Here is a 17,484-nt window from a genome sequence, read left to right on the forward strand (position 1 = left end):
GTAAAAAGTAGATCACAAAATAATCACAGATGTGAATGGTCAGAACAGGGAGGGGCGGGGCAAAACAAATCCCCGGCAGTGACACGTCTGGTGTGGTTACTGTATGTGTCCCAACAAGGGCTGTCAAAGTTAACTCAATAACGCAAATTCATTTTAACGCCACTAATTTCTTTAACACATTAACGCAAACGATCTTTTGGAGGTTGTAGCGGGCTCAGTTTTAAAGCTAGAATGAAGATCAGATGAAACTAAAAAACCTAAGGAATCCGTTGGTACCAACCGTGTCATACTAGCTTGTCGCAAAGGAGGTTAAATAACGCTCCAAACTTACGCGAAATTTTAGCGAGGAAAAACTGGCATGGCCATTTTCAAAGGGGTCCCTTGACCTCTGACCTCCAGATATTGTGACAGCCCTAGTCCCAACAAATGCCTGTGAGGAATGGGATGACATGAACCTCCATGCATGTTATGCTCTAATATTCGCCTGGTTGGTGAATGTGTTTCTATCAGAGGAAACTATCTTCACTCTCCATATGAAGGTCAGATTGAGGAGGGAAAAAAAGCATTAAACACCTTCAAAACGGCAACGCAACTCCAGAAAAAGAAAAAAAATGATGGCACTGTTGTTGTTGTTGTGTGTGGAGGTAAAACAGAAAGCCACTCTGGCTTCACCAGACGTGATAGGACAGAATACTGATCAGTTACAACCAAGCCAGCCGGTCTATAAAGCTAACTATCTGTCGGTGTCGGTCTCTGGGGGATTTAGTGATCTGACCCCTCTAGTCCTCACTGTTTTGTAACGCACACACACACACACGCGCACGTGCACACTGATGGCCCGATCACGAGCGCACTACTGCTGGTATTAATCAGAGTCGGTCAGACTTTACGATTCAGCATTTGTACTGGTACGTGCGTGTTTCTATTTGAGCTGATATTATCGTCATAACTCCTGCAGGTCTTCACAAGCCCACGTTCCTCAAACAATGCAGTGAAACACAGGACGGAGGATAGAGAGAGAAAGTCCTGCAGTTTGTGTGATGAAAGATTGAAATAAAGCTATATTGTTACTAAACTACTAATAATGTTAATTAGGTTACTGTCACAACTTGCTATACTATGACTGTTATTATCAATTGCTGCTATAATTAGTGATACTTCTATTTTTATTACAACCACTACAGCTCCTCCTCCTGCTTATACCACGACTGAAACATAACGCTACGACTACTGCTCCTCCTATTACTGGTGTGTTTGTTTAGCCTACATTTACTAGCTTGACTCAGTTCATGCAGGATCCTTCCAATAAAACCTGAGTAATCGTCGTCTCTTGAACCTCCTCAGCTCTTCTGTAACTCACGTCACACACACTCAATCATTAATCAAAGTGACAGATCCAACCCTCACTGTGGAATGATAAACACATACCGAAACACCTGGATCACACCAGTACTAAATCAGAACAGGAATCACAGCGACGTGACTACAGGTGCTGGTAGACTGATCAGTGATCTAATGGCTTTATACTGTCACAATCTGAAGCCTATAAGGGAAAGAATGTGAGCATAAACAGCAGCACAGCGGACTCTCTGGAGATCATCTAACACAGATACTCACCTGCTTCCATTACCTATGTGGGTCAGCGGACCGCTGTGCCAGTGAGTGCTGGTTCGTTTTGTGGACTGAAGATCCAAACCGCTGTGTAACTTAGTTTTTTTAAAGGCGTTACATACAGCGTAAATAATATTATTTATTATTAAAAATGCATTTGTTGTGTTTAATAATACCAGGTTGCTTTATTATTTCTTGGTGCAATGACACAATTTCTTTAAAAGAAGGAATACAGTTTTCTAACACAGATGCATGGACGGAAACATGCATATATTTCACACAGGTGGTTTTATCTCAGTACACCAACCCTTCCTGCTGAATCACTGATCCACTCTGTGATAAACTACTGAAACTGGGAGAGGAGAGGAGAGGAGAGGAGAGGAGAGGAGAGGAGAGGAGAGGAGAAAACCTCAAAATGAAGCTGGAAAAAAGGATGAAAAGAGCTGAGGTAGGGAGGGACGATTAGGATGGAGAGGAGGAAGGGTGCTAGACTAAAGAAATGAGGAGGAGAAGAGGGGAAGAAAGGAGGTAGGGGGTGACAAAAAGGAAAAAGGGAAGAGAAAAATGCAGAGGACCTGAAGGTGATACATGAGGAAAAGAGGATGCAAAAGAGAAAAAGGAAGGTAGAAAAGGAAACGAGTGAAGACGGAGAGGAGAGGAGAGGAGAGGAGTAACCTTCTGACCTCCTGTCAGCTATACAGAGAGCTTCATTAGCCTGGTTTCCACAGAGCAGATCTCAGCAGGGAACTGGGATATCACACCTGCTTTACCACACTGACTGACTGCATGACTTCTAGCTCCAGATTCAACTTTCACCACTTTGATGACCCCAAAAATACAAATATTCAATGTTTTCCTGAGCTCATTTCTTGGGAGTCAGAGTTAGAGACCCTCTGCAGCAGCATGGATACACCTCTCTGCTGAAAGCTACTCTAATGGCACTGCTTGTTGTAAGCTGCTTTAAGCAGTTATTGCACTCAGTGCAGGATAGATGCGAGGCGGGAGGCAGAGCGGCTAATAGGCGAACCACTGACTGGGCTTCTCCTCGGAGCTCATAGAACACCATTGTTGTGGGTTTCCTGCGGATAAACACGGTCATTCTTTGGATTGTCGAGGGAATAAACTCACACACTGTTATATACTTGTTATTAGATACTTGCTTCATTGTAGTGTATGTGAGAGGGGGAGCGCTGCTGCTGCTGGTCACATGATCCCCCATGACTTGACCTAATGCTGCGTTCAGGTCACATGAAATAAATGTGGTAGAAGGTTGACGGATAAAAGTAACAACTTTCAGTACTGTAGGAAGTAGGAAGTAGCCTTTTATAAAGCTGAGGTGGACAATCCGTTTAAGTTTGCACATTAGTTTCCATCGCACACGAATGCAGCACAACAGGAAGCCGTTTTCATCTTTGCTCTTTATCTCTCATTATTCAGCAAAATGCCAGTGACTCAGCTCACCATGAATGCACCTTGACTCGCAAACATCACATGGAAAACACAACCAGTCTGACTCAGACTCTCTCTCTGTCTTTCCAGCATTGAAAAGAAATCCAACAAACACACAAACACATACAACATACTGTCTTTGGATGTGCTTGTGAAAATGAACGGATGACACTGAATCCAACCGATTCCGGTAAATATTCAATCAAAAGTAAGCAGTGAGGTAAATTGAGTTTGCATATGTAACAAAGCGACTGTTCCATCAGTTCGACGTGTCTGTGTGTGTGTGTGTGAGTACCCAGGACACACTAAGTGTCTGCATTGATCTGCGGACACTCAGCTCGCTTTAAATAACTCCCAACTCTGACGTTCAAAGGCAGTGGGCTCTAATGAGCGAGCAACACCACACAGTGTTTTACAGTAAATGTGTTGAAAGGGACTTTAGTGTAAACAAAATACTGAACGTTTAATATTTACGGTTTGAAATTGTTGCGGCCGGGGATGGAAAAACACTCTCAACACACCTCACACCACAGGAATATCTTTAAATCTTGTGTTTACCAGAGATGTGCTCATAAGGTTCTTAGAAACACGTCATTCAGCATGAAAAAAAGCATAAAAAACAACTAAATTAATTGTTAGATTTTACTGATATCCGACTTGACTCATCCCCCTCCAAAGCACTTAGGGTAGAAGCTGTAATGCATTCATATTCTTGGTAACAACCTGCGTTCCAGTGGGGTTTTAACCTTCTTGTTCGATGTGTTTATTTCCCCCCAACTTTTCATTCTCTCCGTCTGTCTCCTCCTCGTTAATGGGAGCACTCCTTCCGTAATGTCTGTCCTGTAGGGACACCGCTGCTTAGTGGTGTTCATTACACCATTGTTTGTGTTGCCGGTAATCGTTCCCACACTTGACACACACACACGAACACTGAAGATTATATGAAAGCTGCGTCTACTGCTGCATCTCAACTCATCACAAATTACGGCTGCAACAATTACTTCCATTATCAAATAATCTGCCTCTTATTTTCTTGCTCAATTAACGGATTAATCGTTTATAAAATGTCATAAAACTGTGACATGCATTCCTCATTTTTTTCCCCCACGATATGTGAGGTAGTAAAGCTCAAACTGTAGTTTTAATAGTAAGTATAGAAACGCTCACATGCACTAAAAGGCACGCACAGCCGGCCCGTCTACATCAACAAAGCACAGAGAAGCCCTGATTACAACACACACAGAGGGAGAGAGACGTCATTCTCTGCTCAGGTAGACATTACTCCTCTATATCTGTACATAGACATATAGTTTACTGCGATTCTCTGCCTCCATCTCTACGCCTTTCCTGTCTGCTTGCCAGTTGAACAGACCGGCGGCTCCTCACTAACCGGTCTGCCCTCCTGGTTGGTCTCCAGGGACTCTGAATCAGTCAAATTCAAGCCTCTCCGGAGCCCCTCTCTCTTTGTTTCTACTCCGTTAGAATCAACTTTGAAATGCTCAATTATTAGTGTTTCCCATCAAGCTGTCAGTAAAAGGAGAATATAACAGGGATGTTTGTTGCAGCTAATGTTACTCTTCTTTCCTCCTGAAGACCAAAACAAACTAATGCATTTCAAAAAGCCCAAACTAATGGGTTCTTTATGAAACAACAACACATGACGTACATGATTTTTTTGGGTGGACATTTATTTTGAAGCTTGACTACTTCCACATTTGACTCAGTTAGTTGTGCAACTGAACCAGTCATCTATTGTATATACCTTACATTGTACTAAAACAATGAGATGAGTTATTCCAAATCAATGTTGTTCCTGGTATTTAATGCTGATTGTAATTGCATATCAAAAACATGTTGAAATGAATCATTTTCATCTGTGTGTCCTGATTACATTTCCTGTACTCTGCCAGTCTGATCTGTTATGTTGCATCACAGTAGCTATAACTGGTCCTTAGTCAATCATTTGACGCTGACGTCATGCCTGTCATATCCTGTTCCTCTATTATATTGCTGTATACTGATTTGTTCTCTGCTTTGTGCTGTTTTTAGTTGAATTGTCTCTGTTCGGTTCAGTTGAGCTCCCTGTTCTGTCCTGTTCCTGGTGTTTCATTGTCACATGTCCCCATGAATCCCGCTGCCCTTCCGTGTCACCTAGGGAGACAAACACACACACTCGATGAGAGAGTGTGTGTGAGGGTGCAGGAGAGGAGAAAATGACTAGATGGTCAGTTTGTTCTTCATTATCTCCTTGACAACCATGAGATTAACAATCTCCCTCTCTCACTTCTACCACTGACTATTATCTCACTATCTGACTCGTCCTTTCTTCCTTTCGATTTTATCTCTCTGATTCTTCGTGTCTGACTCTCCCTCCATCTCCTTTCCTTCACTGTGACATCTATCATGCTCTCAGAGGCAGATTAAGAGGCTGTGATGTTTTTTTACGGTCAATAAGAGGGACAAACAAAACAATTTGTCTGACTGTGTTTTTCATCCTGACACTGCTTGGCAACAAGTGTGATTATCACATCTCAGTGGGAGGGTGAACAAATCACAGATCAGAGGGAGGAGGGGAACTGAACGGCATCATGTGGTCGCTCATGAGACCGGTCACCTGACTGGGGGCCCAGCACCACGCTGGAAATGGATTCCTAGAAGCATATGAGATCTGTGGAAGATCTTTCCAGCTGTTGAAGTTAAAAGTGTGGCAGTGCAGTCATGCATTGTCTCAATTACAGCTGCTTCTAGGACACCTCTTATATCGTCTGTGACTGATTATATTCATACAGCTGCAGGACAAAATAACTGATCATGAGGACAAAAAGATCATTCACTGGACAGTTCAAATGCTCTTCACGATCCTGGAAGAAGGCCAGTCAGACCACTGAGCCCTGCGTCTTCACCCCTCCTCCCACCAGTGCAAGCCTCAGCTATTTATAAGACGCTGCTGCAGTTGTATTTACTGTATGTGAATCTTTAAGACCACTTTAGACTTCAGAGGGAATTTACTTTAAAGCAACAAATGTTATTCATCCCGAGTTGGTGCCATTTGCGTCTGCCCTCAGTGCTGTAAATCAATCCCGCTGCAGGACTGTGGCGACACACGATGTAGAAAGCACTGCTGGGTTGCAAATTTAGCAGTGGCCTCTTTTGTTTGTGGCAATTACGCTCAAATATTAATGCGGTGATTATTTATTCATGTTAAAATGCAACACAAGGCACATTTAAAAAGGATTTAGTGTTGTTATTTGGGTTCACTCGGTGTAATGCTGCTGCACTCAGACAAATCTATGTGACCATAGTTCCATTATTTATATTGTTCTACTGTTATACTTCTTCCCGTCTGTCACTTCCAACATGACTCTACTGCTGCTTAGCACACTTCTACTCTCATGTCCATCACATACTGCAGAATAACAACAACGCTTTGACCCAAACTTCAAAGTCCATATTGAATAAATGTAGTTTTGTCATCATCTAATCAAAAATGAATAAAGATCTATAAAGCCCATTTGGGCTCTAATGTGACAACACGCCATCTCAGCTCTATCAGTGCACTGATGTGTAATCTCAGCATTATATCACTTGGCGCTGCTCCGCTCTGACAGCGTGTTAGAGAGGATCACAGTCATCCACTTCACGGCGGCTGCCAAAGAGCATCGATAACGTTACAGAATAATCGATGCTGGTTTCATGTGTGCAAGTTGTTCTGCTATGGGGAATCACTTGCTAAACTCACCGCCATTCTGCACTTCCAGGCAATGCTGGTTTGTATTTTGTCGCATGGCAACAAATGCACCTTCAGGAAGAGGATCTTTTATAAGTTGTTGCAAAAGTGGGCTTCACAAGTGCTCCCTTTGGATGCCATTGAAAAGCTTTTAGCTCAGCCTGAGGAGCTCCATATTCTGCCCTTAAATCAGCTTTTTGTGAGAGAAAACACACTCAAATGTCAGTATGATTGTTAAAAAAACAAAGATGAGATACATGCAAACAAGGACAAATCTATCCTGTGACTACAAATACAGTTTTTTATTCTGTAACTATGTAAAAAGAGAGAGAGAGGGCAGCAGATTGTGCCTCTGCAGCGGCCAAAATCCAAGCGTATAGAGGAACGTTACACAGAAATGTACAGATTTAACTCCCTAACTCCCTGATTGCATAAAAACTTGTGTGTCTTTATACTATGACAGTTTTCCTAAAATAAGATTTAAAAAATAGAAATATATTGCCTTGCTTACAGTATCGCAATATACAGTATATATCAATATATTGAATCGTAACCCCCTGTATCGTAGTACGTATCGTATCGTCAGATTCTTGCCAATACACATGCACAACTACTGAAATCCTGCATTAACAGGAGCTGATGTGGGTGCAGCACCTTTACAGTCTCATCACTACCTTAGATCCACAATGAACACACACAAACTGAGAGAAGAAGGCAGCGCGAATACAAACAAAGTCAGGGAAAAGGACAAAGCAAACGGCACAAGGTGGATACAACTTCGCTCCGGGTTGAACTGAAGCATGGAGGCGTTTGCTGAAGGTAATGTTGTTCAACCTGAACCACAAGTTTGCCTGATGCACTGAAGCAAAATGCCAATCAGCTCCAAAGACTACAGATTTCTCCTTCCTTTCCGACGCCTACCAATGATGACATCTAAACAAAAAGTGTAGCAGAAATTCCTCAGAAGATATTGGACGAGCTGCTAACAGGAAAATGATCTCATCATATCCCGTTGTCAGAGGAACGCTACTCATAACTGCTTTATTATGGATAGATGTCCGTTAACTACCCGTCTTAATGGGGCTGATGGGAAGAGGTCAACCAAAAGTGATGCATTTCTTGCAAGTAGGCAAAAATGTGTGTGTACGTACAGTAAGAGGTGCGTGCTACTAACCGATAATCCAAATAATCAATGATGTCCTGCTAGAAAACAGAGCAAAGAGAGAGGAACAGGGGTGAGACGTTAGGGCTGAAAGGAAGAGAGGAGTCTGCACGGTGCAGTGTCAGCATTTAGCATTCTCTCTGTCTCTGACGTGAGCACCGTGGGGAATGGTGTGTTCCAGCAGCGAGTGGGCCAGCTATCATTCCCTCAGATGGGGAGAACATTAAGGTGTACCTCCTGCCCCTCTCAGCACTTTCACCGGCAACCCGGAGCAATGTTATTAGGATGGCCCAAGTTCAAACAACTCTCTCTCTCTCTCTCTTTGGATAGAGGCCTCCACGCACCATTAGGCCAGGGCTATCCATCATCTGTCTCCTAGTTCAATGGGCTGTAATACACTGTTAATGTTACTGCAATGACACTGATACAACCCCTTAATGGAGCTCACGCTCCTCAGCAGGTATTCTTTGGGCAATGGGAGGAGGAGATAACTTAAAGCGCAATGATACACTCTTTTATGTATCAGCTGATACAAAAAAAATTAAGAAAGCAGCTTTGAACTATATAAGTGGCTCTGAAGGGTCATAAGATGATTAACAGGATAGGATCAAATGCAAACAAGCTACACAGAATTCACTTTTTCAGATGTTTCTTGTTAACGTTTGAACTACTAGAATAATAATCTTCCTTTAAAGTGCAAATAAATATAACAAAAAAATAAAGTAAATCATGACTCAAAGAAACACAAGGGAGTCCTTAAACGTGGTTGAAAAGTGAAGCAGCAGCAGCCAGTGAAGCAGAGCGAGTGGCTTAGTGAGAGCCAGTAAATCCTTCAGGTAAAGAGGTTAACCCTGGTGGTGGACAGTATGGACGGGCAGGTGTTAACTGATTAGCATGAGGCTGAGAGGAAACCTGCCGCTGTTGGCACACACATTACACAGCTTCACGACAACATAATAAAACCGCTTCACGCAAACACATCAGGCCATGCATATGCTATTTTATTTATCAACCGTTCTGTTATCGCCATTACTGTTGTGATTTACAGTTATTTGAGCATCATTAGCAGAAACACAAATTTGAAGTCTGTCTTTTGTGCTTAAATCAATATGAAAAACAAGTAGCAGGGCCTTTTAAAAAGCCATCAGAATAACTATTAGTTTTGCCATTCGTGTGTCATAATCGATTTATTCGGTGTTTTCCTTAGGACCGTCACTAATCAGCTTTTCACTACACAATTACCGTGGCCAATAGAATTCACAATAATAATATTATCATTATATACAGAAAATCTGAAAGAAATAAAAGAAAAAACAATAATAATGTTATCAGTCAAATTCATCTTTAACTTTATTTATTGTGCATTTTATCTCTTTTTTTTTGGCAAATAAATTACACTCAAAATACATGTGTTACGAAGTGGAAGGGGAGTCTGCAACCATAATATGTATATCTATAATTATTTAAGAGGCACTGTATTATTTTCACAATATTTTTATATGTGTATTATTAACATGATATTTTTTATTTTAAATATAATTTTAAATATATTATTGTCAATACCGGTATATCGTGACACCCCTGGTTTTCCTATTAACCTCTCCAGAGAATAAAAGCAGTCTTTGGACACCCTTTGGTGCTTAACCTAATTTTAGCCAGCCCTCAGCAAAATAAGAAATATTTAAATTTCACTATAAGTCCCTCACAATTAACTATTGACTCAGTTAATCATTTTAAATCTCCAATTTGCTGTATGAAAGCTGTAATTCTGCAGTCTTGTGGACATTTTGGGGGTCAGGTGCATCAGAAGAGTCATTATTTGACCTTTTAATTTACCACCACATCCCTGTTTGTAATACTAGTCTACACTGTACTGTAGTAATTAAACCCAAACCTTTGACCACATGGCATCCCTGGACCCCACACTGAGCAGCCCTGCTGTGCGCTGATGATAACCCCACAATAAGAAGCTACACCGACGTCACACACCCACATTATCAGCCAGTCTGCTTATGAATTATTGACAACTAGACGGAGCCAAGGAGTTCATGTGATCCGCTGCCCTCCGCGTCACCTGGCTACTACTGAATTCCACCTGCCCGCTTAACGGTAACACCACAGAGACGACAATATGATCACCAGCCACTATTCACTTTACTCTACACAGCCTCATATGCACAGATCAGTTAACATGCTTCATGCCACAGCTGCTGCTGCTGAGGGACAACCTATGTACCAATTAGAAAATACAGCAGCAGGAGATAAGTGATTGGCTTAGATTTTAAAGTATAGCTGTAAAATGGATTAAGTGTGCGAGGGTATAGTGAACACCAGTAACCCTTTAATCCACTGTGTGAAGACAGGAAGCCAGACAGAGAGAGAGAAACAGGAGAGGAGAGGAGAGGCACCTCCTGTACAGGAATCCAGGATTCGTCAACAGCAGAGGAATGCTGCCCGGCTGCTTCTATCTCACCTCTACCGCTACACTGACTGATTCATGCACAGCTGCAAACTATAGTGCTGGAACTGTTTATTATGCATTAAATCATTTAATCAGATTAAGATATTATTGCCTTCTAACAATCCGGATGAAAAAAGTCCATCATATTTTATATTTTCATACAAAAATAATGCTTTTTTATTTTATTTGTGTCGTTCAAAACAAGCAAGGAGGCTACCGGGATAGGAAACGGGTTTAAATTATTTTTTTACAGGCAGCGAACTGATTATTTTTTCATCTTGATGGTTAGAAGAGTCTCCAGAATGTCTTAATTTTTCAGAAAATTTGACGTTTAGCGATAATGAGAGGCACAAACTGGGGCTGCTGGTGTCACTCATGACATTTTGTTAAGCACATGGAGCAACCGTCAGGAAACTAGTAACACCTTGGTGCTTTTAAAACATCCAGTATGTGTGTCAATGTGGTGAGTTTGTTCCTTCTTTCTATAGTAAATAAACAGGGAACTAGTGTAGCTACTCTATACTGTAGGTTTATAACACTAAGCTGGACAAATGATGTTCTGTCCATCATTAAGTGGAACAAAGAGACCAAAATTGTCCATTTACTATCATTTGGGTGCATTTTTTTTAACAGAAAACAAGAAAATGGGAGGATGAGAAAGTAGTAGAGAAATTAAAAAGTGGAAAAATAACAATACTTATTCAAGGACTGAAGCACTGCAGTGAGTCTACAATTTAGCACAATAAATGGTGCTTTTTTTTAAACTTGCAGGGACTAAATTACCCCGAGAAGAGCAGAGAAGAAAAGCAGGGCGGCGAGCCAGCGGAGTGAGTGAGTACAGTACAGTACACGAGGTCTCAGTGCTCCTACTTGTCACTGTGATTACATTTTGTTCTCATTCAGCCTGGACGGCGACGACAGCCACAACCATTACAACTCTACATGTTACACTTTAAAAGATAGATACGGCCTTGCATAACATCCTCTGCCTCCTTTCTTCATCAGAGATGGCAGCAACTGGAGGGGCCAGTAACCCGGCAACGGTACAACTGGTATCCAAACGCTGTAACCTCGGCTAAACTTAATAAAGAGTAATAATGTGTTTGTTGTCATAGACACATTAAGTGAATTTAGCATTGCTTCCATTAATATCTGACAACACTGATAGCATGTTTTTTTTTTTTAATTAGGCGATATTTTATATTGTACGATTACTAAACAGATAGATCTGCATATTAAACAGATAAAAGGGTCTCGGGCTGCTACTAACAATTATTTTTTATGAAAAATTACTTAAAAGATGAATCCATTATCCATGTTGAAGCTTTATTTTTATTCCTATTATATTGTTTTTTCGTTTGGTTAATACTACAGGTACGGCATACAGAGGTGTTTGTGTTCTGCTCATGTTTATGTTATATAAACATGATTATTACCAATGAAGAAGTATCTCTAAACAATGTTTATACAAGACATGAATATAAAATAATATACGTTAAAACAAGTGTAATTATACTGTATATGCATCTCCTCTGTATTTCTGTATTATGTGTGATGATGAATAAATAAAAAAATAAGTGCAAAACAAAAAGAAAAAGATTAATTGATTATCAAAATTATTTCTCTGCATATTTACTAATTGATTAATGGACTAATTGTTTCTGCTCCGTAAAAGTTACTAGAAAAATAGCCGAAAAAATGGCATATTTCCTACGTACTTACAGTACCATAATGAAAATTAGCTTTTATTTTGAAAAAAAAAGTGCTAAAATATTGCCTACACGTTTATATTTGAATTAAAATTTTCCTGGAAACGATTTAGATCATTATAGGACACTTAAACTCTCCAGGACGCGCACTTTTTTGAAATCTAGAAACAATAGAGGTTACAGGTTTCAGTAAAAGGGTAAAATTGATTAAATATATGAAAAGGCCAAAATTAGCAAATCAAATGAATCGATCTAATTTCAAACATAATAACAAGTTGATAACCAGAGACTCCATACTGGGTGATACCCGTTCGCTGCTCTGATCAACATCATTTCATCACATCATAGACAGCAACGCCACTGTATTTTGCACTACTTCTTAGGCTCCAAACTAAGGTGCATTGCAGGTAATAATCAATCAATATGATCCATTATAAAAAAAGCATTCACTTCTCTTTAAAGGGGTATAAACTCAGAATAAAAATTAAAACAAGTTTCTTGCAAGGTGGGCTGTCTTTTATAATGAATATTTCTGCACATATATTCAAGCGTCCTAATGTTTGTATTATAACATATGTGTTTTCTTAATTTTTCAGGATATGTAGGAGAGTGAAGATGTAGATTTATTTCTGTTAAACTCCAGGTTTTGCAACATCCAAGAAATATCTTCAGCACACCGTCTACTCGGATTATTTGGCTGCTACGGGTAGAAACAAGTGTGCGTTGTAGAGAGTTATTAGAGGTGTTTCAACAGAATCAGCTTGATTCTATTGTGTTTATTGCTCAGTTGTTATGAAATCACCTGGATATTTATCACCGCATAAAACATCCCTGCATGTGAATCAGAATAAAAGACAAATCTCAACATGCCCAGAGCATGGCTGTCTTCCCACAAAGCCACAAGTGATTCGTTTTAATCGGCCTCATGAAACAAGCTCATGTCACATGCGTTCTTCCTTTCCCTACAAATCACTGACATTTCACATGAGCATAGCAAACGGATACATGAGGCTTTTAAATAAAGACTGAATTTCTAATTAGTTTCATGGTCAGACGTGGTTCAGAGGGAGAATCCTCCATCATGCCGCTGGCTCCCAGTATTGACTGAGATGTCATAAAGTCCTGGTATTGACAACCAGATAAATGTTCTTAACCCTCAGCAGTCTCTTTGCATCCGGGTTTTTGCAGCGGCCGTACAATCAATTTAACCCTAACCCATTTGTCTAAAGCAGTTATCCAGATCAATTACAGCAGCAGACCTCATCAGCATCCCACATCCTCCCAGTTCCTTACGATAAGGCTGCATCTCACCCATCACACAGCGGGGATTTGATCTAATCAGCCATTTGCAACAGTTGGACCGGGGAGACTGTGTCTATAAGCCTCGGCTGAGCGTGGAGGAGGTGGGGTAGAAACCGGCGTTCGCTCTGTCTGGAACACATTACTGTGGAGCCTCTAATGCAACTTACTGCTCCACTGCTGCCCATCGATTTGACCAGCAGGGAGAAAACAACTGGATTACATAATTCATGGGACTGACTGCTCCATTTGTAGTCTTGTTCAACTGGGAGAAGTCACACAGATTAGTCGTTTTATCTGATGCAAAACTATGCAAAATAAGCTGCCACTGGGTGTGCTTGAAAAGAGCACTGATTTTCCCTTTTTGAACTTTTTTTCTATGACTTGCAGTCTGTCTGCAGCTCTTTGCATGTTCAGTCATGACTGGGTATGTAGCCTACTCTCCACAATCCTGCCTTACAACTGGTGATGGTAATAGGTGACTCCACCTTTGCACTTATCTAAGTAGCACTCTGATTTGTTGACTGAAGGTGAATGCGGGTGTGCTACTATACTTGAAATAATATCTTCAGATGAGAAATAAAAATGGAGAGATATTTCTGTGCCAAATCTCATTAAAAAAAACTGACATTTAAGCACATCCTTCAAAAAGTCTCCAATAAATACAGCACCAAATTGTGCTTTTATTAATAAAATTGCATTTAAAATAGGTTTACAGAACTCTAGTCACCTCGTTTTATCCTTTTCTTATTTTTATATATTTTTTGTTTGGTTAATACAAATGTGGGTGTGCTGCTATACTTGAAATAATATCTTCAGATGCCAAATAAAGAGATTTTCTGTGCCAAATCTCATTTAAAAAAAAAAATGACATTTAAGCACATCCTTCAAAAAGTCCCCAAATAAAACACCAAATTGTGCTTTTATTAATAAAATTGCATTTAAAATAGGTTTACAGAACTCTAGTCACCTCTTTTTATCCTTTTCTTATTTTTATATATTTTTTGTTTGGTTAATACAAATGTGGGTGTGCTACTATACTTGAAATAATATTTTCAGATGCCAAATAAAGAGATTTTCTGTGCCAAATCTCATTTTAAAAAAAAAATGACATTTAAGCACATCCTTCAAAAAGTCCCCAAATAAACACCAAATTGTGCTTTTATTAAATTAATAAAATTGCATTTAAAATAGGTTTAGGTGTATGTTAAGATTGAAGATGAACACATGAAAAATAGTTAATCCACTATAAAATTTTAAAAAAAAAATTGTTTTATGTAGAAATAAACACATTTCAAAATAAAACTTCCTATAATAATAATAATAAAAAAAAAAGAAGGTGTCTTATTGTAGTTGCTGCTGGTGTGTTTTCTAGAGCTTCTTTCCACTCCCCTTTCAGGGAGTGAAACTTAATCCGGATGAGTAGCTGCTACAGAGGAATTTGAAACCAATAGTGATAATAAAAAAGAAAGAGCTTTGGTGTGTAGAGAACAAGCTGAACTGAGAGAACACACTGTAGGTTAGTGTTGTTAAAAACTTACATATCTGCTGATGAGGGTCCGCAGAGTGCTGAAATCCATCCCCATCCTCTTCCTCCTTCTTCTTCCTCTCCTCTTTCCTTTCAACAAATGGGACTTCACTGGAGGCGCTAACTTCTTCTGAGTTCTCCTTCTCTGTCCATGACTTTTACTCCATTTCCTTCTTCCTGGATGTAAAGAAAAGGTATAGGCTCGGTCTGTCAAAGTGTAAACCTGGACTCACCTAGTGTCACCTAGAGGGGCTGCAGTAAAGAAGAGGAGGAGTTCAAACAGGACCAGACAAGCGCTTCTGCTCCTCTCCCTCTTCCTCTCTCCTCTCTGCTGAGCGACTACTAATAAGCCAAAGGAGCTTTTCTCTCACTACGTCACGAGGAGCCAGGTGGTGCTCGTGGTGGTGGTGGCTCTGAACTGGAGGTGAGCGCATGCGCACTCTAGTGTTTTTAGGGTGTAATTGATTGGGTGCTTCAGTTAATTAGGATGTATTGATTTTGTTTGCTTGGGGCACCAAAGACAACATTAACTTTCATTAAACTGAGTGCAATGCAATGAGAGGACAGTGCATAAACATTTACATGTATTAAAGTGCAAAAGAACATTAAAGATCCCATTTTTCAAAAAAGTGAAATTTTCTTTTTTTTTATTATAAAGCAGGCTTAAGTCCTATATAAATACTGGGAAAGTATCGAAACACTCAATACACAGATAAATACTGTACACACAGCTCGTATTCAGAAACTCTGCATTTGAAACAAGCCGTCAGGATTTCTGCCCATTCGTGATGTCACGAATATACAATATTTAGACCCTTGACACAGATTTAAACGTAAACATTCTAAATGTGTCACAGTTTATTCCTGTTCGCAGTGTATGTGAATGTCATCAGCTGATAGGAAGTACACATGGACCCAAGCTGTTGCCTGGCAACGCAATTCTGTTGCAATTCTGTTGCAATTCTGTCAAAATGCACTAAAACGGAGCATTTTAGACAGAGAGTAAATACAAGCATATTCAAGCAGACCGTAGGAGGAAAATAACGTTTTTTTTGAACATTACAGCATGTAAACATGTTCTAATAGAAACACAAAATGCAAGTATGAACCTGAAAATGAGCACGATATGGGACCTTTAAGACATAATTAAAACAAAATGTAATAAAAACATAAAATTAAATATTAGAAAATAAAAACAAGGTAAAAACAAAAGCTAGGATCGAAGCTAAAATAGAGAATAACACACAAGAGTAAAAGCTCTAGTGCAGTATAAGATCATTATCTGGTTTAATAAAAAGCAGCAACAAACAGGACAGTTTAAGCTTTGATTTTAAAGAACTCAGAGTTGTAGCGGTCCTGCAGGTTTCTGGGAGCTTGTTCCAAATATTTGGTGCATAAAAACTGAACGCTGCTTCTGCATGTTTAGTCGTGACTCTGGGGACACTAAGCAGACCTGATCCAGATGACCTGAGAGGTCTGGATGGTTCATAACATAGCAGAAGATCAGAAATGTATTTTGGCCCTAATTTTAGGGGTGTTCAGTGGTGCTGTCCACTGATATGGTGCTGAAAAAAAACCTCCTTAAAATCTGTCTTTCTCCCCACATGACTATTTGTTTATTTTGTTTGTTTATTTATTTTGCACAATTTAAAACTATACAACATAACAAAAAAAAAGAATAATATACAGTGCAGGAAGAGGCAAAAAAGTAAAAGTTTATATAAGGAAATAATATGACTACATAATAGTGATAACAAACAATTTGGACAAGATATAAATAATAACAACAATAAAAATAAAATAAATATATCAAAAAAATGTTTTTTCATTGACTGGATATTGACAGCTTTATATATGTGCAGATAAATAAAATAAAAAAATAATAAAAAAAAAATTAGCATGGTTTAAATCATTTTCTTCATTCTAGAAATATTTTATAAATTATTATTATTATGGAAAGAAAATACAAGTAGCCTAATGAATGCATTAATAAGCCATCCGTTTAATAAGTGATGGCTGTGTTGGAGAGGTCAGAACTACATGTCATGGTGCTGTGTTTCCGGGGGGGAGTATTTTCATTCATTTGTCCCTCCTCTGTTTCCTGGAGACGCTTTTCGGCGGGTTCTTGTTGAAACACCAGCGTCAAGGTACTACAATAACAACTACTACATCCGGTTGCATCCTTCAAAATAAAAAACCTTTCCATTAAAACTTTTGCCAAATAATATACAGTGTAGTTTAAAAACTCTTTTCTTTTTTTATTAAGATTATTTTAAATGTCATTATTATGTTTTTGTTTTTTTATATAAATATAGGCCTATTTAGGTTTGTCATACTTTTACTTGAGCATTTTTGATGTATAATAGTTAGCTACCTTTATTATTTACATGTTCAGCCTTGCAGACTTCTACACAAGGGCTTAATTCAGATCAGTTGTAATGCCAAAGCCAGCTCAGTGGCTTTGAAGGTGAAATTGCTTGACATGGGTGTTATGGCAGCAGATGGAGAAGAGACCTCTCCAGGTGTAGCTGCTATTTC

The 17,484-nt window shown here is 39.4% G+C and overlaps 1 protein-coding gene across 7 annotated transcripts in view; it reads right to left on the reverse strand.

Annotated features, from left to right (window-relative positions):
* atp11a (ATPase phospholipid transporting 11A) overlaps positions 1–15,291 on the reverse strand; it is a 43,525-nt gene extending 28,234 nt beyond the window's left edge. For all 7 annotated transcript variants that reach the window (XR_005205788.1, XM_037762150.1, XM_037762152.1 and 4 more), the window contains exon 1: positions 14,960–15,291. Coding sequence is in view for 6 of the 7 variants with exons in the window: in XM_037762150.1 (XP_037618078.1) it covers positions 14,960–15,004 (45 nt within the window). In the remaining variant the exon portion in view is untranslated. The remainder of the gene's footprint in view (positions 1–14,959) is intronic.
* Positions 15,292–17,484: the final 2,193 nt, after the last annotated feature.

Source organism: Sebastes umbrosus, chromosome 24, assembly GCF_015220745.1.
Source record: "Sebastes umbrosus isolate fSebUmb1 chromosome 24, fSebUmb1.pri, whole genome shotgun sequence".
In the NCBI taxonomy this organism is placed as follows: Eukaryota; Metazoa; Chordata; class Actinopteri; order Perciformes; family Sebastidae; genus Sebastes; species Sebastes umbrosus.